This window comes from Aquarana catesbeiana, linkage group LG05, assembly GCF_042186555.1.
Source record: "Aquarana catesbeiana isolate 2022-GZ linkage group LG05, ASM4218655v1, whole genome shotgun sequence".
Classification (NCBI taxonomy): Eukaryota; Metazoa; Chordata; class Amphibia; order Anura; family Ranidae; genus Aquarana; species Aquarana catesbeiana.
This window is the reverse complement of record NC_133328.1, coordinates 551,641,820-551,669,200: the sequence shown is the minus strand read 5'-3', so window position 1 is coordinate 551,669,200 and position 27,381 is coordinate 551,641,820. Positions and strand designations below refer to the sequence as shown.

At 41.5% G+C, this 27,381-nt stretch overlaps 1 protein-coding gene across 2 annotated transcripts; it reads right to left on the bottom strand.

Moving 5' to 3' along the window:
- Positions 1–7,103: 7,103 nt before the first annotated feature.
- On the bottom strand, positions 7,104–27,169 carry LOC141145296 (fatty acid-binding protein, adipocyte-like). 2 transcript variants are annotated; one of them, XM_073631866.1, is made up of 5 exons: positions 26,910–27,169; positions 24,191–24,304; positions 16,321–16,493; positions 9,509–9,622; positions 7,104–7,295 (listed from the first exon to the last, which is right to left on the bottom strand). In XM_073631866.1, the coding sequence occupies exons 1-5, from the start codon at positions 26,980–26,982 to the stop codon at positions 7,245–7,247; spliced, it is 525 nt and encodes a 174-aa protein (XP_073487967.1). In that variant the 5' UTR covers positions 26,983–27,169; the 3' UTR covers positions 7,104–7,244. The 2 variants fall into 2 exon arrangements, with proteins under 2 accessions (XP_073487967.1, XP_073487968.1); XM_073631867.1 differs by lacking the exon at positions 24,191–24,304 and having other exon boundaries at positions 26,910–27,152.
- Between the last annotated feature and the right edge of the window lie 212 nt (positions 27,170–27,381).

Sequence of the window (27,381 nt, the reverse complement as noted above, 5' to 3'; positions counted from 1 at the left end):
GAGGTTAATTAGCAGACTCCTAGACTTCTACAGGTAGACAGCCATGCAGGGAAAGGCATCCAGCAAGACACCACATCTGCATGTGTAGGAATGCTGTCTCCTATGGCAACAGTCTTAGAACAGTTCCTAACACAAATTGTAATGAACTCCTTTACTTTTACTACAGTCACTTCTTGTAGGTTCTCAACCCACTGAGCTCCCAGTCTCTCTGCTGGGTCCCTAGCTTGGCACTCCAGATACTTCTCAAGCTTCACCCCACTGGCCTGCTCGGTCCCTGGCTTGACACACAAGGCTGCTCTGCAAGTGTCACCTCCGCTGGCTGGGTCCCTGGATTGACATCTGCTGAAGTTTCCTGATTCTTCACCATCCCCGGTTGGTGAGAATACCGCTCTGGTGCTTGCTTCAGCTACTCACTGTGGTCCCTGGTAATAAGGTGTTTGGTCCCTTAGTGGCGACAGCTTCCCCTCTACCTCCGACCATGACAGGTTCTCCGGACGGCAGAACCGTCACTTCTGGTTGGACTACAATCCCAACCCTATGCTGCTCTCTTGCTTCTGTATAGGCCCTCAGACAGCCTAGCAGCCAGATGTGCCCGGGATAGGCCCAAACTCCGGCCTAGCAGCCCAAGCAGTACAACACACATCCACCCAGACAGCCATCCAGGTGGCACAGAAGCCCAATCACTTGACTGCACCCAAATATAGGTTCTCTCAGCAGGCCGAGGGATTTAAGAAAACCCCTGCCCATTGGCTGAGATACCCCATATACTCCCAATCTGTCCTTGCTTTGCCTTTCTCTTATCTAATGTCACCAGGTACCCGGCCACCCATTAGCAGAATAGAGAAGTGCAGCAATTTCAGACTTAGGGTGAACTCAATTGATCCCTAACAATGAGCCAAGGTAACTACACCTGGCAGGTAAATTTAGGAGCAACCCTGCCTAAACATCAGGGTGCTACATTTATACAACGAGACAATGAAACATCTTAAAACATGAAATATACCAAACAATAAGGTTGGCTGCTTGTTGCAGTATACATCTGGCCTGGTAACAGTTGATACCACTATTATTTTTTATTTTTATGTAATACAATGCAAAAAGAGTAAGCAAAATATAAATTCCATAAAGGTCTAAGTACATGAATGACTGCATGGACTCAAAAAACAAAGAAGAGACCATATGGCCTCCAATGTTCATGGTGAACATTTCAAATGATAAGACCTATAGGCCAGATGATGCAATGAGCTTGCTGGTCCTTGAGCAGGACTAGATCTCCTTGCAGGTTCAGTCTATGCTCTTGCCATTTTCTGCATCCTTTTAAAGGGCTGGGGTATTCTTTCTTCTAACTTCCCCGGAAACAATTGTCAAGGGGCTGTATAAATTTCCACTGAAATTTGCAGCCCCCAAAGATTCCAGGCTGAGTAGGAGTTATGCCTGTTTTGTGAGTCAATAGAGTGGCTGGAGTCAGAGTAACTGAATATTTTGGTTCTGAAGAGGTGGGAACTGAAGCTCATGAGTTTTTGATAACAGTTGCCTTGCCCAGGAAGGTTTTCACTTCATGGATCAACTAAGTACAGTTTGCATTCAGAAGCATGGAGTCCAGTATATGTCTCATAATCCCATTCATCTGTTCCTATGCTCTATCCATATGCAAATATGTGATGGGTTGAATACCGGTATTTACTCACAGAGCTGACTATAGATATAGTTCTCAACATGGTTGCTGTTGAATTGTTGCATCTTCTGAACATCAGTCTCAGTCTAATCTCCTGTTTTGCCAGTGTTCCAAGGGTGAGGAATTTGTAAGGCTTCATGAGCACATGGTGTCAATGGTGTCATTATGCACTGATGGTACCGACTATTTAAGTATAAATAAAAGGCCCTTTTCAAGTGACATTAAAGCGGTAATAAGCTCTGCTGTAAAAAGAAAAAGGGGCCCCTTGAAGATTAATGTCATAATGTGCTAATATGCACAAAGTTTATGTATTGGGAGTACCTGTGTATTGGGAGAATCTATGTATTGGGAGTACCTGTGTATTGGGAGTACCTGAGTATTGTGAGTGCTGGGAGTACCTGTGTATTGTGAGTACCTGAGTGTTGTGTGTATCTGAGTAGTGTGTGTGGATCATTAGTACCTGTGTATTGTGTGTACCTGTGTATTGTGAGTGCACGTGGGCAGTGAGTACACGAGTGTGGCGAGTGCACGTGGGCTGCGAGTACATGTGGACTGTGAGTGCATGTGGGCTGTGAAAACCGTGTATTGTATTGTTGAGTACCTGTATATTGTTGAGTATTAGTGTCAGGAAGCTAGTATTTAGTTAATTTGGAAAAGGTATAATCCTCAATCCTCATTAAAGTAGTAGGCAGAATACTGCTGTGCAAAAATAGGATTTTTATAACAGCTTACCTGTAAAATCCTTTTCTTTTGAGGTACATCACGGGACACAGAACCTCAGTAATCACTGATGGGTTATAGGGTATCACTAGGTGATTGGACACTGGTCACACCCTAGACAGGAGGTTCAACCCACCATTATATATCCCCTCCCCTTACTAGGGATACCTCAGTTTTGTAGCAAAGCAATATAAGTGTATTAGAAGAGGGGTGGGACCTCTGTGTCCCGTGATGTACCTCAAAAGAAAAGGATTTTACAGGTAAGCTGTTATAAAAATCCTATTTTCTTTCTTGTACATCACGGGACACAGAGCCTCAGTAATCACTGATGGGATGTCCCAGAGCAATGCTATTTGAGGGGAGGGGACCACACAACGTAGGGTGTAATCAGACCTGAGGACCTCGTACCGCTGCCTGCAGCACACCACGCCCAAAGGCGATATCCTCATGCCTTCCCACATCTACCTGATAAAATCTGGTGAATGTATGGACTAAAGACCAGGTTGTGGCCTTGCAGATTTGAGCCATAGAGACCCGGTGATGCACCACCCAAGAAGCACTAATAGCCCTTGTGGAGTGTGCCTTGATTTGAAAAGGTGGAATTTTCTGTTTCAAACCGTAAGCTTGAATAATCATTTGTTAAATCCATTTTGAAATGGTAGACTTTGACGCTGCCTGTCCTCTATTGGGACCTTCTGGCAACACGAACAAAACATCAGTTTTGCGAATTTGAGCAGTTGCTTCCAGATAGGCTTTGACTGCTCTTACTACATCCAAAGAATGTAGTGACCTTTCTTCTGAAGAACAGGGATCTGAAAAAAAGGAAGGTAGAACAATATCTTGTTTTAGATGGAAATCTGAAACCACTTTCAGTAGAAAGCTAGGATGAGGGCGCAATACCACACTATCCTTATGCATGATTAAATAAGGCTCTTTACAGGAAAGGGCTGCTAATTCTGATACTCTTCTAGCAGAAGAAATGGCTACCAGAAAAATTAACTTTCTTGTCAACAAGACCAAGGGAATTTGACGTATTGGTTCAAAAGGCTGTTTCTGTAAAACTACCAGAACCAAATTCAAGTCCCAGGGGTTTAGGGGCGCCTTAGCCGGAGGATTAAGACGCGTTACCCCCTGCATACATTTTCGGACTAACGAATGTGAAGCAAGTGGCCGTTGAAATAATATTGATAAGGCCGAAACCTGGCCCTTGATGGTACTCAAGGCCAGCTTCATTTCTAATCCCATTTGTAGAAAGTCAAGAATTCTACCTATGACATATTTTCTGGGATGCCAACCCCTGGCTTCACACCAGGATACATAAGTCTTCCAGACTCTATGATAAATTACTCTGGAAGCTGGCTTCCTTGCATTGATCAAGGTAGAGATCACAGGACCTGAAAGCCCACGATTCTTCAGAACATGGGTTTCAATAGCCAAACCATCAAATTCAGCGTTTGTAAGGCAGGATGGAACACTGGACCTTGAGATAACAGGTCTGGACGTGACGGTAGGGTCCACAGGGAACCTACTGTCATCCTTACTATTTCTGCATACCAAGCTCTCTTGGGCCAAGCTGGGGCCACCAGAAGTACCGACTTCTTTTCCTGCCTGATCCTGCGAAGGAGTCGTGGAAGTAGCAGAATAGGAGGGAATGCATAAATCAGTGAGAACCGATGCCACGAAATCACCAACGCATCTGTCCCGCATGCAAGAGGTTCCTTTGTTCTTGCCACAAACATGTTGATCTTCTTGTTGAATCTGGATGCAAAGAGATCTACATCTGGAATCCCCCATCTTTGGCATATGGCTCAGAAGATGTCAGGGTGAAGAGACCATTCCCCTGGAACTAACCACTGGCGACTCAAATAGTCCGCCTGCCAGTTCTCTATCCCCGGAATGAAAACTGCCGATATGCATGGCACATGCTTTTCTGCCCAGACTAAAGTACTTTTGATGAGCAGGGAAAATGGGTACATGCAGGTACGCATTCTTGATGTCTATTGACGCCAGAAGTTCTCCTCCTTGTAGGATGGAGACTACTGATCAAATTGATTCCATGCGAAAGGATCGAATCTTTAGGAATCGGTTTAGATCCTTTAGATCCAGAATTGGTCTGACATCTCCATTTGGTTTTGGAACCGTGAAGAGGTTTGAATAAAACCCCAATCCCTGCTCTTCCGTGGGAACCACCACGATGACCTTTTGCGACAATAGTCGCTCCAACGCTAGAAGGAGAGACTGCTTTTTCTCTGGATCTCTGGGGACATTTTATCTGAGGAAACGAGGAGAGGGGAATGCTCAGAACTCCAGTTTGTAACCTAGAGTTACCGTGGAGATCACCCGTCTGTCCTGGAAATCTTCCTGCCAGAGCTTTGAGAACTGTAGCAGTCTTCCCCCCACCCGAGCAAGCGGGAGCGCTCCTTCTAAAAGAGGCTTTAGCGTCTTGTCTAGTAGACTTCTTCCCCCAGGACTTCTTTTGTCCCTGGGGTCAACTCTGAAATTTATTTCTTGAGCCTGACGGAGGAGGCTGTCGTGACTGCCTGGAGGCTGATGCTCCTGGCACTGAGGAAAGAGCCCGTTTAAAAGAGAGACGCTTACTCCTTTTCTTAACTGGTAAGAGTGTGCTTTTCCCACTAGAGATCTTTTGGATATAATTGTCCAAATCCTCTCCAAACAGCCTTGCACCACGAAATGGAAATCCAGCCAGAAGCTTCTTACATGGTAATTCAGCTGACCAATTTTTCAAACATAAGATTCTACGCATATGCACCAACCCAAGCGAAAGGCGAGAGGTTTGGATAATAGAATCTCTGATTGCATCAACAGCAAAACATAAAGCCGCTGGAAGGTTAGCCAACCCCTGGGCTTGCTGTTCAGGTAAAACTTTGAGGACCTGTTTAACATGGTCTCTCAAGTATTGACAGACTCCGATTGCTGCCACTGCAATTGAGCTACTGAACCTGCTAAGGAAAAAATATTTTTTAACAGGAATTCCATTTTTTTATCAGTTTGATCCCTAAGCATCTGAGCATTGTCGACAGGACAAGTCAGACTTTTATTTACGGAGGAAATTGCGGCGTCAACTGCCGGTATACCCCACATTTTTCAAAATTTTTCCTCCAAAGGATAAAGTGTTGAAAACTTTTTAGGCAGAAAAAATGTTTATCTGGGTGATCCCACTCAGAATAAATGAGCTTTTCTAGTAAACTATGAACAGGAAAAGCATGTATTGTGTGAGGAGGCTTTAGTGAACCCAAAGAAGAGGAGGGTTCTTTAACTGACTCAAATACAGGCAACTTAAACGTGGAGCGGACCAATCCAGCAAGAATTTGCACTAACACCTTCTCATCCTGAGAAGCTAAAGAGGGCCCTTCTCCACTTGATTCCTCAGAAGAGGAATCATTAGTCTCATCCTGATCCTCTGAGAGGGATTCCTCTCCTTTTTCCCAGAGTTCCTCTGCTTGAGGGTCCTGGGTAACAGAGGGAGACCTAGTGCGTTTTCTTCCACTGAGTGAAGATGCAATTAAGGCCATTAGTCTTCCTCTAGTCCATTAATGGTTGAGGAAAAAACCTCCTGCATAATTTATACAGGGGCTGAAGTGCCAGAAGCAGATGCAGCCCCTGACCCCGACGGCTCACCCTGGCCAGCCATCCTAGGTCCCTCGGGGGGGAAGGCTGCAGAAGGGGGGTCCTCAGAGCCTGAGGGAGAACCCCTAGAGCCTCTGGTTTTCGGGGTATTTGTACCTCTTCTACCCATAGTGCAAAGCAACAAAAGGTGGAGGTACCACAAAAAACACTGACTGCTGAGTGATGTAGTTCAGCAACTGCCGCTGCTACCAATGCTCAGTCTGGTGTTTTAAGTAAATGCTGCCTGGGAGCATGCCTGTGTCCCACCTCACATGCGCCCGTCAGCTCTGTGTCCCTCCATAGGCTGTGTGCACCTGAAAGAGAGTGCACTTTATAGCCTGTGTAGCCAGCGATGTGGGCGTCTAATCACGCCGGACGTCGCAAGAATGCTCCGCCCCCCCTCCTCCGACCACCCCTCCACCCCCCTAGTTTTTTTCAAAAACGTGTGCTTTCCCGTGCGAGCCGAGGCTCCGATCCTCGGGACAAGCATGGAGGGGAGGCTGGGGTGAAGGAGAGAGAAGGGCCGGTGGATGGGAACCTGCCGAAAATGCGGTAGCGGTGGCAGCAGTGGCGGTAGCGGGTGGTGCGGTATACTACCGCTGTTTGCTCAGGCGACCCCGGCCCCCCTAACCATGGGGGGGAGAATCCCTAAGAAGAGAACCCCCCAACCCATCCTACCTGGAGCCTGGCTGGAGGAGCGTACAGCGTGGACACTGAGACAGACAGAACAAGCATGAAAAGGTATGTGCTCTTGACAGCCCCCGGTGGCGACAATAGGCATAGCATACATTTACTTAATAGCGGCGTTTCACCGCCGACGCCGCCCCCGCCCCAGTGTGAAAGGGCCCTAACAGAGCATCCTGCTGCCTTTCCAGTATCAAAGTATGCAACCCTTAATTGCATGACATTTGCTAAAGCACTGTGCATTCCAAAAATTGCCTTTATAGGTTTCCATACCATTTGATCTGTCAGAAAGGTTTTAGAACCATGCACATACAAAATTATGCATATACGGACTGTTGAGAACTCTGTACACATAGAGCCCAGTTTTTTGTGTCAATGAAAGAGAAAAAGGCAAATGTAGAGGATTTCGGCAAATTCGCTTTATTTGCGTAGATATTACAAAAGGTGTTTAATAGCATGTATCACTTAAGAGGCTGCTCATTGAGCTAAATGTATACATTAATAGCACAGCATACTAATGTGTATAAAGACTGAAGCTTCATTTTCTGTCGTAGACCCGACGGCACTGTGTATCACCAAATATGCATGTCTATAAAAAAAGAAAAAAAAATTATATGAAAATAAATAAATACATACATAAATATTAGTACAAAAAAAGAAAATGAGTTTGAGTTAAAGTGTAGCTTTGCTTTTTCCAGTTCGATAAGAAATGCCCAGTACTTTCAGGTATGGTGAGCATGTAACTCCCTCCTCTTGTATTACAAGAATGGTACTTGGTGATTGGCAACCAGAGACCCAGGACTATCACTTGTAGGAATGTTATAATCAATGATGCCACGCTACTTCTAAAACTTTTTCTGTGCTACTTAACCAAAAACGTTTTTTTTTTTTTCGAGAACACAAATAGATCCCTTCAACAACTTCATTTTTATGTATGGTTATATATAAATTTTTGGTAAAGGAGGTAGCGTGGGAGTACTATGGTTTTTGCTATCATTTGGGGGGAGGACCGAGTCCTCTTGGCTCCAGGGAAGCGTAGGGAAAGTATGTGTAGCTGTCATGGACATAGCACAGGTTAACTATAATACTGGAGACAGGATAGGATCCTAGGAATTCACAGCTAAAAATAATTCTGGACTAGTAGGGCCACAAATACTTAGCTCTGCACTGAAAGTGACCTGGAAACAGCGCTGACATAAATTAGACATTAAAGTGAATGTGAACCCTGCCTATCCTAAAGCATTTTAATAGAAATAAAAATCTAAGGCAAACATTCACACAAAAACAAAGGAATACAAAGTTAACTTTTATTGCATACATGTCTGCAGAGATCCGACCAGTCCTGTAGCTCCCAAAGAGAAGGAGGAGCTGGGTAGGAGGCATATGTGCAGAGATCTCAGCCACCTTGTAGTTCATAAACAGAAGGCGGGACTGGTCAGAGGAGTGGTTGTGTCAGCAGCAGTCTAAACACAGGAGTACAGGCACCCTGTGTTTGTAGCTCCCATCCGCAAAGCACAGACACAAACTGACCACGCTAAGATGGAACTGCATCCATGCCTAGCGTGGTCAGAAGGAAACAGGGGAATGGGACTAGCAGGATCCCCAGGTATTTTAAATTATTTCACTACATTTTAAGGAGGAAAAAAGGCATAGTTGAGTACAAAGGATAACAATCCTCAACTACATAATTTAACATTCACACTTTAAAGTTTACATGTTTTTAGTCTGTAATGGCTGCCTACATATTTCTATCATTCCAGATTTTTTTTATTAGAATACTAAGAAGAAGAAAAAAGAAGAAATCTACAAGTGTCTAGTAAATCCAAGCTTGCAGAGTCAACCAGTCCCTTGTTGTCAGTAGTGCAGCTCATTTTCTGTCAGTCTGTGACAATGGGGGTTATTTACCAAAGGCAAATCCACTTTGTACTACAAGTGCAAACTACAAGTGCAAAGTGCACTTGAAATTGCACTGAAAGTACACTTGGAAGTGCAGTCACTGTAAATCTGAGGGGTGGATCTGAAATGAGGGGAAGCTCTGCTGATTTTATCATCCAATCATGTGCAAGCTAAAATGCTGTTTTTTTATTTTCCTTGCATGTCCCCCTCGGATCTGCAGCAAATGCACTTCCAAGTGCACTTTCAGTGCAATTTCAAGTGCACTTTGCACTTGTAGTGCAAAGTGGATTTGCAAGTAGACTGTGCACTCTGCAATGCAGTTGCTCCAGAGCTTGGTATATGAGATAAAGCTTCACTTTGCAAATGGTACACAACCACACGCGAGAAAACCAAAAACCTGAATCTTTGCTTGCACATGATTGTATGATGGAAGTCAGCAGAGCTTTTGCTCATTTACTAAGCTTTGGAGAAACTGCTCCTGCAGAGTGCAACTGCACTTTGCAAAGTGCACAGTGTATTTCCCTTTAGTAAATCAACCCCAGTGTGTAAGAGACAGTTCAGCATTCTCTGACGTTTCCTCTATAATTTTTTATAGAATGCTGGATGCCAGTAATACAGTTTTACACAGAAGAAAGTTTATTTAAAGTAAATGTGTATTCGTTGTGAATCAAACCCTGGAAATAACTGAACTGTGCATAAATATACTTATGTATCAGGTAGAAATGTGTTATTTCTATGTAATAAAACACTAGGCAAAGATCACAAAAGATCAGAATTTGTTGCTCCTTTGTGGAATTCTATGTTATTTTGTAAACATTATTACTACTAAATCATTTCTCCCAGTTTGAGGTTTAGACTGCTTTGGTGATGCATACCAAAAAAAAAAAAGTGCGTAAGCTTACTTACCGTTATCAATTGATTTTTTTGTACTTCTCGTGTTATTGTGGATTCCTTTTCTTCCCCCTTCTCATCCCACTTCTGGTGTTGTATCAATTTCCCACCGTCTAGTGTAATGGTAGTCTGTAACATACAATAAAAGTCAAGAAACAGCAGATAGGGCATTTTTGGTGGACGAGGCCACCTTCAGCAATTTGTGACAAATGGCTGGTCAAAGTCATACTGCGCTGTCACTGATACACAACAAAAGCACTCTCAGCCTTGTCCTGCACAAAGATTTTGCAGCTCACAGTAAAACAACCTAAGTGCCAGCAGACTGAGAGTGATTGGGGTTTTTTTACGAAATGCAAATACACTTTGCACTGCAAGTGCACTTGGAAGAACAGTCGCTCTAAATCTAAGAGGAAGATCTGAAATGAGGGGAAGCTCTGCTGATTTTATCATCCAATCATGTGCAAGCTAAAATGCTGTTTTTTATTTTCCTTGCATGTCCCCCTCGGATCTACAGCGACTTTACTTCCAAGTGCATTTTCAGTGCAAAGTAGATTTTCCTTTAGTAAATAACCCCCATTGTCACTGGGTTTTCATTAACTACATACAAAGCCATTCACAGCTCTGCCCCCCCCCGAGCTACATCACCTATCTTGTCTCCAAATATCACCCAAATCGTCCTCTCCGCTCTTCTCAAGATCTCCTACTCTCAAGCTCTCTCGTCTCCTCCTCTCATGCTCGTCTCCAGGATTTCTCCAGAGCCTCTCCCATCCTCTGGAACTCGCTACCTCCACCTGTCCAGCTATCACCTACTCTTGCTACCTTCAGGCGATCCCTGAAAACTCATCTCTTCAGGAAAGCCTACTACGTCACCAACTAATCTTTTACCACTTCCATCAGCTCATTCCCCACAGTTACAACCTTTTGTACCACCTGCCCTACCCTATTAGATTGTAAGCTCTTCTGAGCAGGGCCTTCTTAATCCTCTTGTACCTTATTGTATTATAACTGTATTGTCTCCCTTTTATATTGTAAAGTGCTGCGTAAACTGTTGGCGCTATATAAATCCTGTATAATAATAATAATAACTAGGCAGTTAACGCTTTACTCTGCCACCAGATATTTTTCGTACATATCAACGTTCACAATAACAAATTATGCCTTTTAAAGCATCATTTTTTTTAGTCCTGAAAGGCACTGGCATAATGTGCTAGTATGCATCACACATTATGTGAAATTTACCTTAGAACGAAGCCCTCCAGCATTGTGCTGTCACCGCTGAAGGCACTTCCATCTTCACCCGGTCTTCCCTCTGGGACTCCAGCTGTGTGAGTGGCCCGGAGCCGCAGTGACATCACCCCCGCGCATACATGCGGAAGCCGCCAATCACGGCACAGGACTCTGTAGGAATGGCACAATATGCCGTTCCTTCAGAGTGCATGGATCAAAAGTAAATATCTCCTAAACAGTGCACGTTTAGGAGATACTGTATTTATTGGCATATAACACGCACTTTTTCACCCTGAAAATCGGGTGCAAATAGTGTGTGTGTGTTATACGCCGATACTGCAATTTGGGCTGCCTAGGAGGGAACGGGGATAGGGGGCGGGACGAGAGCCGTCAGATTACATACAGCAAGACTCTCCTGTTTACTCAGCGGCCTCTGTAATAGGTCCCATCTCCTGAGCCGGCATTGGACCAGTGTTCTGTCTATCATAGAAGCCGGTCCAGGAGGCGGGACTTTGTATTAAAGAGGCCACCGAGTAAACAGGAGATTCTCGCTGTATGTAATCTGACGGTGCTCATCCGGCCCTCCTCCCTGTCCCCTCCGAGGCAGCAGTAATCTGAGGTGAGGCTGCAGATGGGCACTGATCAGGCTGCATTAATGGCAATGGTGAGGCTGCATATGGGCATTGATCAGGCTGCATTAATGGCAATGGTGAGGCTGCAGATGGGCATTGATCGGGCTGCATTGATGGGCAATTGTGAGGCTGCAGATGGGCATTGATCAAGCTGCATTGATGGGCAATTGTGAGGATGCAGATGTGCACTGATCAAGTTGCATTGATGGGCAATTGTGTGGCTGCAGATGGGCATTGATCAGGTTGCAGATTGGCAATGGTGAGGCTGCATTAATAGGCACTGACCCTTATTTTGCTTCAAAGTTCTTTATTTAAAATGTAAGTTTTTTCCTGAAACTTCCCTCCTAAAATGATATATAATGTTATATACTGATAAATACGGTATTTAGTGTACTATACTATAGTACTATAGCGTACTATAGGCTTACCTATAGGTAAAAGTCATGTATGGGAGTTTAACTTGCACAACTCTCTAGTTTTATACCTAAAATGAAGAGACACCTGCCACCATCCCTTACACCTATGTCTTTGAGATTTTCTTTTCAGTTCCTGAACATTCTTCCCATGCGATCTCTCAACTGTACAAACCGATGAGAGAGGGAACCTCCAGGAGTAAACTACCCTTTGGGGGTTATTTACGAAAGGCAAATCCACTTTGCACTACAAGTGCACTGCAAGTGCACTTGGAAGTGCACTTGCAGTACACTTGGAAGTGCAGTCGCTGTAAATCTGAGGGGTAGATCTGAAACGAGGGGAAGCTCCGCTGATTTTATCATCCAATCATGTGCAAACTAAAATGCTGTTTTTTATTTCCCTTGCATGTCCACCTCGGATCTACAGCGATTGCTTGCAGTGCAAAGTGGATTTGCCTTTCGTAAATAACCCCCTTTGTGTCTAAACTGAAACATTACCTAGGCAAGACCTTCTCTGAAGCCAATTGGAGAAAATGTTTTGTACTCAATTACACATCGTCAATGTCTTTTTTCCAGAAAAGAGTTACAAAATTGTCTCCCTCTCTTACCTGACTCCTTTGGAGTTAAGACTCTTCCATAAACCTCTGGTTATTGTTGGAGATGTTCCCGAAGAACAGGGTACCTATGTGCATGCCTGGTGGGGTGGTCAGTGAACCATCTTCTCTATTTAAAACAGCCTATGCTTTTCTGATGTCACTGCCTGCCCTGAAGTAGCCCCCTTGTCAATGATAAATGGGTCCTTTATTTTAGGATCAAAAAAGGCATTTTTAAAGGCATTGGGGTTGATTTACGAAAAGCAAATCCACTCTGCACTGCAAGTGCACTTGGAAGTGCAGTCGCTGTATATCACTGTAGATCTGAGGGGAAGCAATGAAATGAGGCGAAGCTCTGCTGATTTTATCATCCAATCATGTGCAAGCAAAAATGCTGGTTTTATTTTCCTTGCATGTCCCAATCAGATCTACAGTGACTGCATTTCCAAGTGCACTTTCAGTGCACTTGTAGTGCAAAGTGGATTTGCCTTTAGTAAATAACCCCCATTGTCTGTTAGTTGCCAGAGTGGTGATTTCTCGCCATTGGGAATCAACCACTCCAGCCTCCATTGTGGAATTGTGGTCTGTTGGGTGATTTAGGGTGCTAAGTGACTAAGTAAGAGCAAGCGTTCATTGCCTCTGAAATTCCTTAAAAGATGATCTCATCAGTTATCTCTCCCCCCCAAAAGGAAAATTTGTGTATTTAATTGGTGCCCATTTTTTCTTTGTTACTAAGGCTAAGGACAGGTAACTTTTTTTTCATGAATACAGAACCAAGGAGGATTTCAAAAACCAAACAATTGTACTGATAATTAGGACAATACAGTAAACATGTGAAAGTTTAAAAAAAACTGTATATATATATATATATATATATATATATATATATATATATATTGCACTTAAAATTTCTTTATTGAACCAAAGTTCAAGCAAAAGTTACATGATGTGAAAATGTTTTTACGTTTCGGGCTTACAAGCTTACGCTCTTCTTCAGATCACAAAACGTCATGAATTTTCACATCATGTAACTTTTGCTTGAACTTTGGTTCAATAAAGAAATTTTAAGTGCAGCGATCCTGTGGACTCTTTTTTATATTCAGTCAGTGGGATGACCAGATCGCACTGGGTGCGGCTTTCCTTAACTTCTAAAAGTTATATATATATATATGTATATATATATATATATATATATATATATATATATATATATATATTATATTGTCAAAAGTATTGGGACTCCTGTCTTTACGCGCACATGAATTTTAATTACCTCAACCCGATAGAACACCTTTGGGATGAATTAGAGCAGAGACTGCGAGCCAGGCCTTTTCGTCCAACATCAGTGCCTGACCTCACAAATGCGCTTCTGGAAGAATGGTCAAACATTCCCATAGACACACTCCTAAACCTTGTGGACAGCCTTCCCAGAAGAGTTGAAGCTGTTATAACTGCAAAGGGTGGGCAAATGCAATATTGAACCCTACGGACTAAGACTGGGATGCCATTAAAGTTCATTATTATATTATTATTATACAGGATTTATATAGTGCCAACAGTTTACGCAGCGCTTTACAATATAAAAGGAGACAATACAGTTACAATACAATAAAATACAAGAGGATTAAGAGGGCCCTGCTCAGAAGAGCTTACAATCTAATAGGGTGGGGCAGGTGGTACAAAAGGTTGTAACTGTGGGGAATGAGCTGATGGAAGTGGTAGGATATTAGTGGGAGACGTGATAGGCTTCCCTGAAGAGATGAGTTTTCAGGGAGGATCGCCTGAAGGTAATGTGCGTGTAAAGACAGGAGTCCCAATACTTTTGACAATATAATATATATATATATATATATATATATATATATATATATATATATATATATATATATATATATATATATATATATATATACATACATATATACATATATATATATATATATATATATATATATATATATATATATATATATATATATACATATATATACATATATAACTTTTTGAAGTGAAGTGAATTGTTCATTGTTTATGTTTGTGAAAACCAATAAACAAGGCTGCGGTCATTATTAACCCGTATGGTATGTCTTGTGTTCTTTGTATGTTTGGAGTTTATGCCGCTTACCGTCCCATGTTACATCTCTTCCACTTTCCACACATGACATGTCTTTTACACCTGCAAATTATGTAGTTTTTCCATATTTTTGTGAAACCACACCTACTCAGCTGTTAAACCCAGAGTTGTCTGAGAAATCCAGGGCTGCTAGTAAGAATGTATAAATAATAGGATTCTGTAGAATAACAGGGTTTTCACCAATGGTAGAGCTCAAGGGAACACAGGGCTGCAACCATCTGCTGCTTGCTTGACCATAATTTTCCCAACTGGTGAATCTGCTAAGCTTGTAAGTAATGCTTCTTGGATTACGAAGGATGAATGCAACCCAGGCTAGCACAATGTTTAAGTTTATGGACAGCTCTGACTGAAGTTTATAAACAGAATTCCCAAGAATTTACACCTTCTGCACACCGAACCCGCACCCACAGTCTTTCCATAGGAGCATCAGAGGGCTAGGAGTTGGGCGTTATATTTACCATACTGGGAGTTTTTGTGAGATACTTACAAAGGGTTTACAAATAAAAGGCATACCAGGGATGTCATGTATTTTTAATATCTACAGTGTGACTGATTAGGTTTTCATGAAAAAACAGAACCTCTCACTTCTAAGAACTACTCACTGATACTGGAGGTTTGGGCCAAGATTGTAGCTCAACTTTTTTCAAACAAATACTGAACAAGTTTAAATTAAAATGTAAATTACTGTTATTTTGGAAGGTCAGTGGGACACTCCAATGATCCAAGTCAAAAAAAGGAAGTTTTTTGGAAGATAAACATTTTACTCTCACTTGGAAACTTTCAAAAGTAGGAAAATGATACAGATGTTTGGCAAGAGGCAGAACAAAGTGTCAGTGAGCACCAAGCCCCAGCATCAATTTTTAAAAGATTTCCATAAGTGCACTGCGAAGACCCTTCTCTGTATATCCAAACCTATTTAGCAACAGCTAAAGTCCTTGCTATGTATATAGCTGACCTGACAGGTATTGTTTTCCATCTAAACAAAACTGGAGTTTCGCATATAAATGTGATACATCGTGGGAATCCCAGTAATGATCTAGAGCTGGTAGGTAATTCATTGATTATCCCGGTCAAACCTCCTTTTCCAGAGGAGGACTTTTATAGCTTTACACTGAAGTTTTTGTGTGCATAACATAAAGGACAGCTGAACTTAATGTAGTCCCCTCCAAGTGTGTTGACATCATTTTTTTAAAAGTATGGTGGGATGTACCAATACACATTTTGCATGTAGGCAGGTACAGTCTACTTTCTCCACTGTAGGTGGCACACTTTCAGAGCAGCACTGTATTCGGGGAGGAAGTCAAGAGGAACATAGTTCTTCTATGGTTTCCAGGGTCAGGGGAAGCGATCCAATTGGATGCTGTCACCCCATGTGACTCTGGCAGCCATCTTGGGCAGAACCTATTTAAGGCCCGGTTGGCACGCATTTGGTGAGTTGGTAAAGTAGGGACAGGTACCCTGCTTGGTAGGGGTAGAACTAGTAGCAGGAAAGGTTCCTGATGCAGAGGGAAAGAGTAGGGCTCGCAACTCTTTGGGCATTCTCCCATTTGGGCGCAAGATACCCCGGACACATTCTGCCTCTCTTAACAAGTGCTGAATCCTGCTCTCTACACGCTGTTGGACCTGTGAGTGTTGCTGGCTGGGTTGCCTTCCCGTTGAGTTATTTGTGAACTGTCTTTGCATTATTTAATTACAAGTTCTTTCATCACACTGAAACTTTGTTATTACCACTGCACCGCGCCGCACCAGACTTTACATGTATACTGTGGTATAATGTTTCAATCTTCATTTACACACTATGCACAAAAGATACTGTTAATATGTTCACCTGGCATGTCCTGCCATCTGCTGTGGTTTCTTCAAACAATTCGTTTAGTACAAAGCATAAATCTGTGTTCTTAAAGGTACTCTCTGTTTTTATATTCCACTTATTCCCGTCATTACAGATTATCACATCAGGTTTCAAAGTAACTGCAAGCTTCCTGGTGGCAAAACATACACCTAAAAAAGAGTAAAAAAAAATGTATATAAAAATACAAGCTTTAAAGGACCGCCTTAAAAATATGAAAGAATAAATTAACAAATACAAGTAAGAAAAACCTCAAATTAACCAGTTATATATGGTGTGTGCACCTGGACAGAACATTATATTGCTTTACGTCAGGGGCACTGTTAGATCCTGGCACCCCCCTCAATTATCCCAGGTCTTCCAGGGAGGGCACCAAGTCTTCTTAGCAATAATTGATGGTATTATCACAAGTAAGACACACAATCTTCCAAACAGAACTACCATCATAACAAGTGTCCACCTTGAGAGATTTCCCCTCACCTCCTGTTCATCTCAACAATCTGTAAAATATTGTTCATATGAATAATGATCAAAAGGCCAAATATAGAGGGTGAATCTCCTCAGCAGGGACGCAGACAGCAAAAAAAAAATGAAAAATTAACTAAAAACAAATCTTGTCTGGAGTTAGGCTTCAATTAATAATGACACATTCTATTCCTATTTCAGGCACGTCATCATATTCAAATTAAATAAATTACTTATGGTTATTTAAGAGCACTTTCTCTATATCCTATGAAAGTTTTTTTTTAATATAAAGATCATAAATGTCAGAAGTCCATAACTTTATAACTGTTCTGGGTCAATGGTCCAAAGTACCAAAATTTGAGGATCATCCCAAAAATTTGCAATTTCAGAAGAAGAGATCAGGAATGGTAGAATTTGTTTTTCTTAAAGCCATTGTACACTTTCAAATGTTTTTGTTGCTTTAACTAGGGCCATGCTGCAACTGCGAATCAAATATTTGGTTTGTGGTTGAGACATTGTAGGAGTAGTAGTACATATGTAACATGGAACATGATTTGGCATTGCTGGAAGATCGGTCAAAGTAATGGTACTTTCTTTTTGATTTAAAATAAACAGAAAATCAACACTCACAAGGCATTTGCCAAGCTTCATTAATGCTTCAAAAAAGTATCACCAAAGCATCACTGAAGTATCATCGAAGCATTGCCAAAGCATCACCGAAGCATCAAAAACAGATCAAACAAGCATGTTGAAGCGTTATGAGTTTTTTAAAAGGGCATTCCAGCCTCTTTTTAAACTTTGCACCCTCGTGTTCGTCATCCCTTTAAAATGTCTCCTTGCACCTTTTTTTTCCCTTCAATTTAAGTACCTTATTTTTAAGCCAAAAATGCCACTTCCGCTGTACCTCACCACAGTGAGGTACATCATGTCTGCCCACTCATTGGCTCCCGGGATATGAGTGTCATCAATCCCAGTCAATAGGCATCCACCGCTTGTAGCATCAATGTGCCGCGCTTTGTACAATATGCGCATGCGCAAGATCAGGAGCTGCATGCTGGGTAACTAGCAGTGCCATATCCCGGAAGAAACAAGTGGGTTTCAGATGCCCACACTGAAGATGGGAGCGCGCTCGCTGAGGAGAGAAGAGTGAGTTTATTATTACAAACCAAACTAATTGAAAAACCTACATTTATTAATAAATCCATTATGAATAGGATTAGTTGAGACCATCAAGGGGGTGTTTTAAAAAAAAAAAAAACAAGCTGGAACTCTGCTTAAACCACTTGCGGACCGCCCACTGTACATTTACGGCGGCAGGGCGGCCGCTCTGTGCCAGATCATGTACCTAGTACATGATCTGACACTTCCGGGTCTTGGGCGCGCAAGCGCGCCGCTGATGACCCGCACGTGCGCCACTGGTGACCCGCTGCCGCCATGATTATACAGAGCGGGAACCCAGCGGCGGGTACCATGGACTCGATGTTTATTTACCGGCACCCACTGATTACACAGGACACTAGTAGAACAGCGATCTGCCTATTTAAACAAGCCAGACCGCTGTTCTGTCAGAGGGGAAGGTATTTATCCTGTGTTTCTGCAAAGCAGGAACACGGATCTTTGCCTTCCCCCAATTAAAGCACCTTCCACAGTGAGTAAGCACAACCTAGGCCTATATTTAACCCTTTAATCGCCCCTGATGTTAACCCCTTCCCTGCCAGTGTCATTAGTACAGTGCATATTTTTTAGCACTGATCACTGTATTAGTGTCACTGGTCCCCAAAAAGTGTCAAAAGTGTCAGTTATGTGTCCAATTTGTCACCGCAATACCGCAGTCCTGCTAATCGCCGCCATTACTAAAAAAAAAAAAATAACTAAAAATTTCCCATAGTTTGTAGACGTTATAACTTTTGCGCAAACCAATCAATATACGCTTATTGGGATTTTTACCAAAAATATGTAGCAGAATACATATCAGCCTAAATATGAATACATTTGCTTTTTTAACATTTTTTTATAGGATATGTTTTATAGCAGAAAGTAAAACAAATATTGTTTTGGGTTTTTTTTCGAATTTGTCGGTATTAGCGCAAAAAAAAAAAAAAGCAGAGGAGATCAAATACCATCAAAAGAAAGCTTTATTTGTGGGAAAAAAAAGGACAAAAAAATGTATTTTGGTACAGCGTCACACGACTGCGCAATTGTCAGTTAAAGTAAAGCAGTGCCGTATCGCAAAAAATGTCCTGGTCATGAAGGGGGTAAATCTTCCGGAGCTGAAGTGATTAATGTGTGTTAAAGTTGAAGCAAGTGTACACAAGCCCAAAGTATGCAACCATCAAAGTATGTGAGGATGGCAGCAAGTTCTGGCGCTGCTTGTGCGAAAATGGGCAGGTATCTCATCACCCATCCTGACATCTGTTTGCCTTTGGCCAGCCTTAGAGAAATACTTAAACTCTCATAGATATGAAAGTATGTCCTGTTCCGCTATGGTTGAGAACAATTTTCAACACATTCAGGATGTTTGCTTGGTAAAGTTGGTCATGCTTACTTTTCAAAGTTTGCATTTGAACATTCCCTTTAGTACACAGAGGTGGATTTATATTTGCTCCTATGAAAGCTAATGATCTTTTTCCAAAGAGGGAATATTTTATTTCAGGTATGAAACTACTGCATACGGCTTTTTAACAGACTGTCATCTAAAGTTGCTTCAAATCTGAAAAGGTGAGATGTTGGACATTCACCAATGTGTAAGATAACCTGGTGTTACAGAACTTCTGACAAAACAAACAATTAAATGGTTTTATAGGTAATGCTGTAAATAAATTTGTTTCCATTTCACTACTAATTTTGGTCCCAGGTATACTTTAACCGCTTCAGCCCCAGAAGATTTTACCCCCTTCCTGACCAGAGCACTTTTTGCGATTCAGCACTGCATCGATTTAACTGACAATTGCGCGGTCGTGCGACGTTGCACCCAAACAAAATTGACGTCCTTTTTTTCCCCAGAAATAGAGCTTTCTTTTGGTGGTATTTGTTTTTTATTTTTTATTTTTTGCACTATAAACAAAAAAAGAGCGACAATTTTGAAAAAATGTAATATTTTTTACTTTTTGCTTTAATAAATATCCCCCAAAAATATATTTTTTTTCCCTCAGTTTAGGCCGATACGTATTCTTCTACATATTTTTGGTAAAAAAATCGCAATAAGCGTATATTGATTGGTTTGCGCAAAAGGTATAGCGTCTACAAAATAGGGGATAGTTTTATGGCATTTTTATTATTAATTTTTATTTTACTAGTAATGGCGGCGATATGCGATTTTTATCGGGACTGCGACATTATGGCAGACACGTCGGACAATTTTGATACATTTTTGGGACCATTGGCATTTATACAACAATCGGTGCTATAATAATGCAGTGATTACTGTAAAAATGTCACTGACAGGGAAAGGGTTAAACACTAGGGGGCGATCAAGGGGTTAATTGTGTTCCCTAGTGCGTGTTCTAACTGAAGGGGGGAGGGGAATGTGTAGGGAAGATGACAGATCGGTGTTCATACTCTGTATGAACAAACAAGCTGTCTCTTCTCCCCTCAAAGGACCGGAAACTGTGTGATTACACACACAGATCCCGGTTCTCGCTGTGCCCCGAGCGATCGCGGGAGCCCGGCGGTGATCGCGACCACCGGGCACTCGCATCGGCTCAGCGGGCGAGCAGGGGGTGCACGCGCGCCCCTAGTGGCCAAAAAAGGAAGCGATGTAACATGACGGCGATTCGCGCAGCTGATCCATGTTGCCGCAGTACTGTGAAGGCTGGTTAACCACTTGGGTACAAGCCTATAATGTCCATTCATTACCAGGGCATTTTTCACTATTTAATGCTCTGATAGTTTGACTGACAATTACTTGTCATGCAACACTGTACCCAAATACATTTTTATGAGACAGAAATGTCTTTGTCTGTATTTATTAATCATTTTTTACTATTCAAAAAAGCACAACCCAAGCCTGTTCCCTTTATTTTCCATCATAAAACATATCAAATAAAAAGGTCTCCTTTATTTTTCAATGTAAAACATATACAACCAAAATGCCAGGACAGGACAGAAACGTACCCCTTTTGGAAAATACACTCCTCAGGGTAAGCTACATTTTTTGCCACATTGTTTTTTTTTTTGTAAATGAAGAAACATGCCAGTATTTAGGTGGTTAAAAAATGGAGCTTGGTAATGGTGCACTAGATACGTTATTGTATAGGTCAGTGACTGCGAACTTTGGCAGCCCAGATGTTTTGGAACTGCATTTCCCATGATGCTCATGCACTCTGCAGTGTAGTGGAGCATCATGGGAAATGTAGTTTCAAAACATCTGTAAAGCCAACGTTCGCCATCACTGGTATAGGTCATACACAGAGGAGATGAAGGGGTCACATACAGTGGGGGCATGGAAATTAAGGGTATAATGTGTAGGATATGGGAGATGAGGGGTTAATATGTAGATCACATAGAGATAAAAGCTGGTTATCAGATGTACATAAGAGGAGAGGGAGTGAAAGGGTTAGAAAAATAAAATTAAAAAAATAAGCCTGCAGTCAATGAAAATCTCTCATCATTTAATCATGCTGCTGCCAATATTCATTCATAGAACTTCACTGATAATTACTACTTTTTTCTTTGTTGTATAAGAAATGGGAGGGATCTCCAATGTAAACAGCAGTGTATATACATTTGTACATGGGACAGAGCTGCTCGGATCAGCTTGGTACATTAATGTCTGTTTTGTTGGCCATTTACATCAATTTCATCTATTTACAGCCAGCTTACAAACTCAAAAACAAAGGCAATCTACTAATAAAACCGTGAAATGATAAAAAATGTTGGTGGTAGTTTTCCTTAATTCGTTAAATCACTGGTTAATAATTGTGGTTAAAAATCATTGTAATTGCCAAACATAAACTATATTGTCAAAAGTATTGGGACGCCTTCCTTTACATGCACATGAACTTTAATGGCATCCCAGTCTTAGTCCGTACGGTTCACTATTGGGTTGGCCCACCCTTTGCAGCTTTAACAGCTTCAGCTCTTTTGAGAAGGCTGTCCACAAGGTTTAGGCATGCGTCTACGTAAATGTTTGATCATTTTTCCAGAAGCGCATTTGTGAGGTCAGGCACTGATGTTGGATGAGAAGGCCTGGCTCGCAGTCTCCGCTCTATTTCATTCCAAAGGTGTTCTATCGGATTGAGGTCAGGACTCTGTGCAGGCCAGTCAAGTTCCTCCACCCCAAACTCGTTCATCCATGTCTTTATGGACCTCGCTTTGTGCACTAGTGGAACAGGAAGGAGTCATCCCCAAACTGTTTCCACAGAGTTGGGAGTATGAAATTGTCCAAAATGTCTTGGTATGCTGACACCTTAAGAGTTCCCTTCACTGGAACAAAGGGGCCAAGCCCAACCCCTGAAAAACAACCCCACACCAAACCCCCCCTACACCAAATGATTTGGACCAGTGCACAAAGCAAGGTCCATAAAGACATGAGCGAGTTTGGGGTGGGGGAACTTTACTGGCCTGCACAGACCCAATAGAACACCTTCAAGCGGAGACTGTGAGCCAGGCCTTCTCGTCCAACATCAGTGCCTGTCCTCACAAAAGCGCTTCTGGAAGAATGGTCCAACATTCCCATAGACACACTCCCAAACCATGGTGGATAGCCTTCCCAGAAGCCTTATAGCTGCAAAGGGTGGGCCAATTCAGTATTGAACCCTATGGACTAAAGCCTCGTACACATGATCGGATTTTCGTCCGGGAATTGTGTGATGACAGACTGTTGGCCTAAGATCCAACCGTTAGTACTCTCCATCAGACAATTGTTGGCCAACTTTCCACCAACAAATGTTGGATGGCAGGCTAGTAAATTTTCGGCGGACAATGGTCTGTTGTGAGATTTTCCTATCGTGTGTACACAAGTCCGTCACATAAAAGTTGAAAGTACAAACACGCATGCTCAGAATCAATGCTCACCAGACACGACATTAGCAGAAGATGCCCAAAGGGTGGCGCTCAAGAGCTGAAACTCCTCATAGTACTTCACTACGGTCGTGTTTGTTGGCCGACAATTGTGTACCGTTTGTATGCAAGACAAGTTCTTGGCACACGCTCTTCGGACAAAAGTCTAACACTTTGGGGTTGATTTACTAAAACTATAGAGTGCAAATTCAGTCACACTTCTGCAGAGAAACCAATCAGCTTCTAACCTCAGCCTGTTTAATGAAGCTTTGGCAATAAAACCTAAAAGCTGATTGGTTTCTCTGCAGAAGTGTGACTGATTTTGCACTCTCTAGCCCTAGTAAATAAACCCCATTGTCTGCCAAAAACCCGATCGTGTGACCGAGGCTTAAGACTGTGCCATTAAATTCATGTGCATGTAAAGGCAAGCGTCCCGAAACTTGACAAAATGGTGTATGTCTAAATGTATGGCTAGCACAACACTTCACTAGCCTGGTTCAGGATCCACTGCAGCCTGCTTATTGGACCATGAAGGAGCAGAAGCTCACTGATAAGGTCATCACTCTGCTTTTTTTAGGCTGCAAGAATGATTATATTTAAGGGACAGCACTATACAAAGGAGATTACAGGAAGCTAATATAAGGAAAGATTTAAATATTCCTGCCAGTTGTAAATAAAAATATACCTAATGATTTTTTAAATACATAACTGGAGTAAAATAAAAACAGTAATTTAGGGAGAAGGTTACATCAGATTATAGTTTTCTTTGTACTGTAATTATGTACTGCAGCATTGTTAACTCTAATGCAAAGCCATTTGTATTGTATCTCACATCTCACATGACAGCGCCTGCCCCTGGCATCTGGAAAGAGAGAGATACACAGGATACCAAAGGTTTTGTGTTTGCCAATTTAGAGAATTCACTGTATACAGCCTGTGGACAAAAAGCTTTTCCCCCAAAGCACATTTATCACCTGCTGCACAGCAAGGCACCGTGAGACAGATTGTATCTTCATTATGAAATTCTTCCTTCTATTTGAAAGCAGTACGACAAGGATATAAAACCCGCCCCTTGACTAGATGCACCTAATTTTGTCACTAACTCACTTGATAAATCTTTCTTACTGTAAATTGTATGTTACATAACTGAACTGTTTTCTGACCACAACAGAAGCTAAAAGTAACCATTCCAGGGGTATAGGAAAGTACAGAGCTAAAGAAAGCTCCAGACAAAACAACAAGATAAAATAAATGGCCCATTAAAAAAAGAAATAAATAAAAACAGCTTTTGCTGCAATATTCAGATTCAATCCAGAGACTTCCTTTGCAGTACTTTTTTCTGCCACTAGATGTCTTCAGTGATGGCGAGCATCATTCAGCTCACTTCTACTAGGTTGTCCTAAATCTTCCCCAGCACTCTGCTTTCTCTTCCTATTAGCATGCTTTGTGTCAGCATTTGATTGGCTCCTTGTACTGCTTCTTCCTCTCACACTCCTGCCTTGATGAACAAAGACTACTGTTACTAAGTCAAATTTAGATATTTATGCAACTTGCATTTAAAAAATACATTTAATAATGTGTAAATAATTACAGAGCTACATTATGTGGGTCTTTTATATGTACCTAGAGTTTAGCTTTAAACTTTTTTTATTCAGAACCTGTTTTCTCTTCTTTGTGAGTCTCTATTAGGCCCCTTTCAGACTTGTGCCACTTGTCCTTCGACTTGGGACTGCAAAGTCGCATGACAAGTCGTACCCCATGATTTTCAATGAGTACCGTTCATATCTGTGCGACTTTAAGTCGCACCGACTTCAAAGTAGCACCTGTACTACTTTGGTCTGACTTTGATGCAACTTAAGGTCCATAGACCTCAAGTTTACACAGGCATTCCCTGAAATTGCGTCACAATCATATCAAAATCTTGTCAAAATTGCGTAACTTTGAAGTCACGGAAGTGTGAAAGGGGCCTTAGGCTTATAACAGAATGCAAAAGGTAAAATCATACCCAGGCTTTTTCACAAATTACAAAATGAAGTGGGAAGGGTTATGAGTGAAGAGCCCCGGGAACAATGAAAAAGAGTCGGGGGTCCTTCATGGTTTCTTGCACCGGGGACCTGAAGGTTCTAGTTACACCTCTGGCACAACCAATTGGCTCCTTGTGTAGAAAAAAAAAAAAGAAAAAACACAGACTTTGCTTGTACATGAGGGCTGACACAACAACTTCATAAAATATATATTTCATTTTATTGTCATTTAAAAACCATATTGTATTAAAAAATAGATATTTAAGCAAGGTTTAAAATAGATCTCTCAAACCATTCCAATACTTTATTACACCGTATGTTACAATATACATGACTTACATAACTTATATTATTGAGATCCACAAGGTCAGCGCGTTTCCCATAAATAGCTTCTTCAGGACCTTTTCTCGGGATCCAATGAGAGAATAGAACCTAGCTAAGTAAAAGACAATTCATTATATAACATATTCTTAAGAAATATATTTATTATGTCATATAATGACTTATCTTTTACTTAGCTAGCTTCTTTTCTCTTATTGGTTCCCAAGAAAAGGTCCTGAAGAAGTTATTTGTGAGAAACGCATTGACCTTGTGGATCTCAATAATACAAGTCATGTATACTGTAACATATGGTGTAATGTTGTATTGCAATGGTTTGAGAGATCTATGTTGAACCTTGCTTGAATCTCTCTTTTTTTAAATGACAATGAAATGAAATATATATTTTTATGAAGTTGTTGTGTTATCCCTCATGTACTAGTAAAGCCTGTGCTTTTCGTTTTTTCCTCATGATGCTAGGATGTGGTACTTTTTGATGTGGCAGCGCTCTGTATGTTAACTGGCTCCTTGCTTCTCCCTCTCACAGTCTGAGCTCTGCTATACCGTGACTGCAAAACACAGATACCAAGTCAAATCAATCAAACCCAAGTCAAAGTCAAATTAAAAAAAAATTAAAAAAGTAAAAAAAACACAACACACACACTTACAATTAAGGATGCATTAGTAAATAAAGATTTGCATTCATTTGTGTTTTTTAATTATCTGTCATAGCATGGCAATGCTACACGCAGCAAAAATTTGGGGATATTTTGGTACAGCAGAAGCCCATTGATTTCAATGGGCTGAGTTAGAGCAATGCATGTAAATGTGTAATGTAATGCATCTCATAACTGTAAATGTTCCTTTTATCTGAAAGTTTTTGGAAAAACTTAGAATCAACAAAAAGTGAACCACCCCAACCCTCCAAGCATTCTCCTTGTATGCTGGAATAAGATGCTGGTTTTGGTCCATCACTCCTCCACCTATTGCTTGGTATAATCTAAAGGAAAAGTTACACACCGATGATGTCTTCACAGGCAAAACGTAATCAGCCAACAAGTTGCAACACATGGTCTTGCCCCTAGGGCCAACCTTCTGACATGTTTCTCCTGATGGGCATCCTCTGTGATTGAAGGCTAAGTCCACCTTTAATACCATGTTACACCCATATGTAAGATGTAACTTTGACATTGTATTGGGTGGAGGCTTCTCCCTCGGCAGCAGCTGTCAGACTTGAAATCAGAGTGTGTCATTCTTTCTATGACAATGCATTTTAAGTCCCATCTGTGAATAAATAAACTATACTTGCAGCAGACAGACTTGTAGTTCTCAATGAAACACAAGTGCAGTGATCAGTACACTTCTAGTCCATTGATACTTATTCCAGCTCTCTAATTGAAAGCCTATACCCCCCGTATGGACACGGAGCTGGTGGAGGTCTGCAGGAGCCTGGCATTGCATCTGTGATCCACTAATCACGATTGCAATGCTTTGCAAGCTCATGTGCCAAAAAAAAAAAAAAAAAAAAAAAACATAATAAAATGTTATAACATATTAATATATGCACATTTTTCCTGCATACATATTTGCATTTCTTATTTTTTTGCAAAAGGTGGAGTTAACCTTTAAGCCCATCGGGTGAGACATGTCAGAGTACAGAAAAGTTTAATAACTCATTATTTCTATAATGCCTGTTTGCAGTTATCTAAGTCTAGGCAATTAGAAGGGGACAACAAAAAATGGAATAAGAAGTTCACTCACCAATGTCTTTCATGTAATCGTCAAATTGGTCAGAAGAAACCAGCTTCCAGGTCCCTAGTAGTTCATTGGCCATGGCGGCAGCACTTTTCTGAGTCTAGATAGTACAGAAAGATCAGAGTCCTACAGAAAGTGAGGGAAGAGTAACGGGAGTTCCTTTATAAAGAGCAGGGCTGAACTCCAGTGATGTCACCAGCAACAGTTAATGGGGAGAAGAATGACCTCCCTCTTCCCTCCAGAGCTGATTCAGCACTTGTTCTGCACCTTACAAGAATACTTATATTTCATCTTTGCTGGATTTTACAAGAAATGACACGTTCTCTCGCACCCACCTCTTCCAGCGTAGCTTTCGCTCCACACCCACTCTCAGCCTGTGCCGACAGCAACACTTATCAATGACATGTCTGACTTTCACTAAGAAAGCTGACTTTTATGTTATATACAAACCACAAAATCTGGGGCTGCCAACAGCTTA

Coding starts and splice junctions, on each gene's coding strand:
- LOC141145296 (XM_073631866.1), bottom strand. CDS start 26,982: ATGGCCAATGAACTACTAGGGACCTGGAAGCTGGTTTCTTCTGACCAA. Junction 24,305..26,909: donor CGATTACATGAAAGACATTG/GTGAGTGAACTT, acceptor TTGTTCATCAAG/GCAGGAGTGTGAGAGGAAGA. Junction 7,296..9,508: donor AAAAAAATCAATTGATAACG/GTAAGTAAGCTT, acceptor CTTTTTTTATAG/ACATGCATATTTGGTGATAC.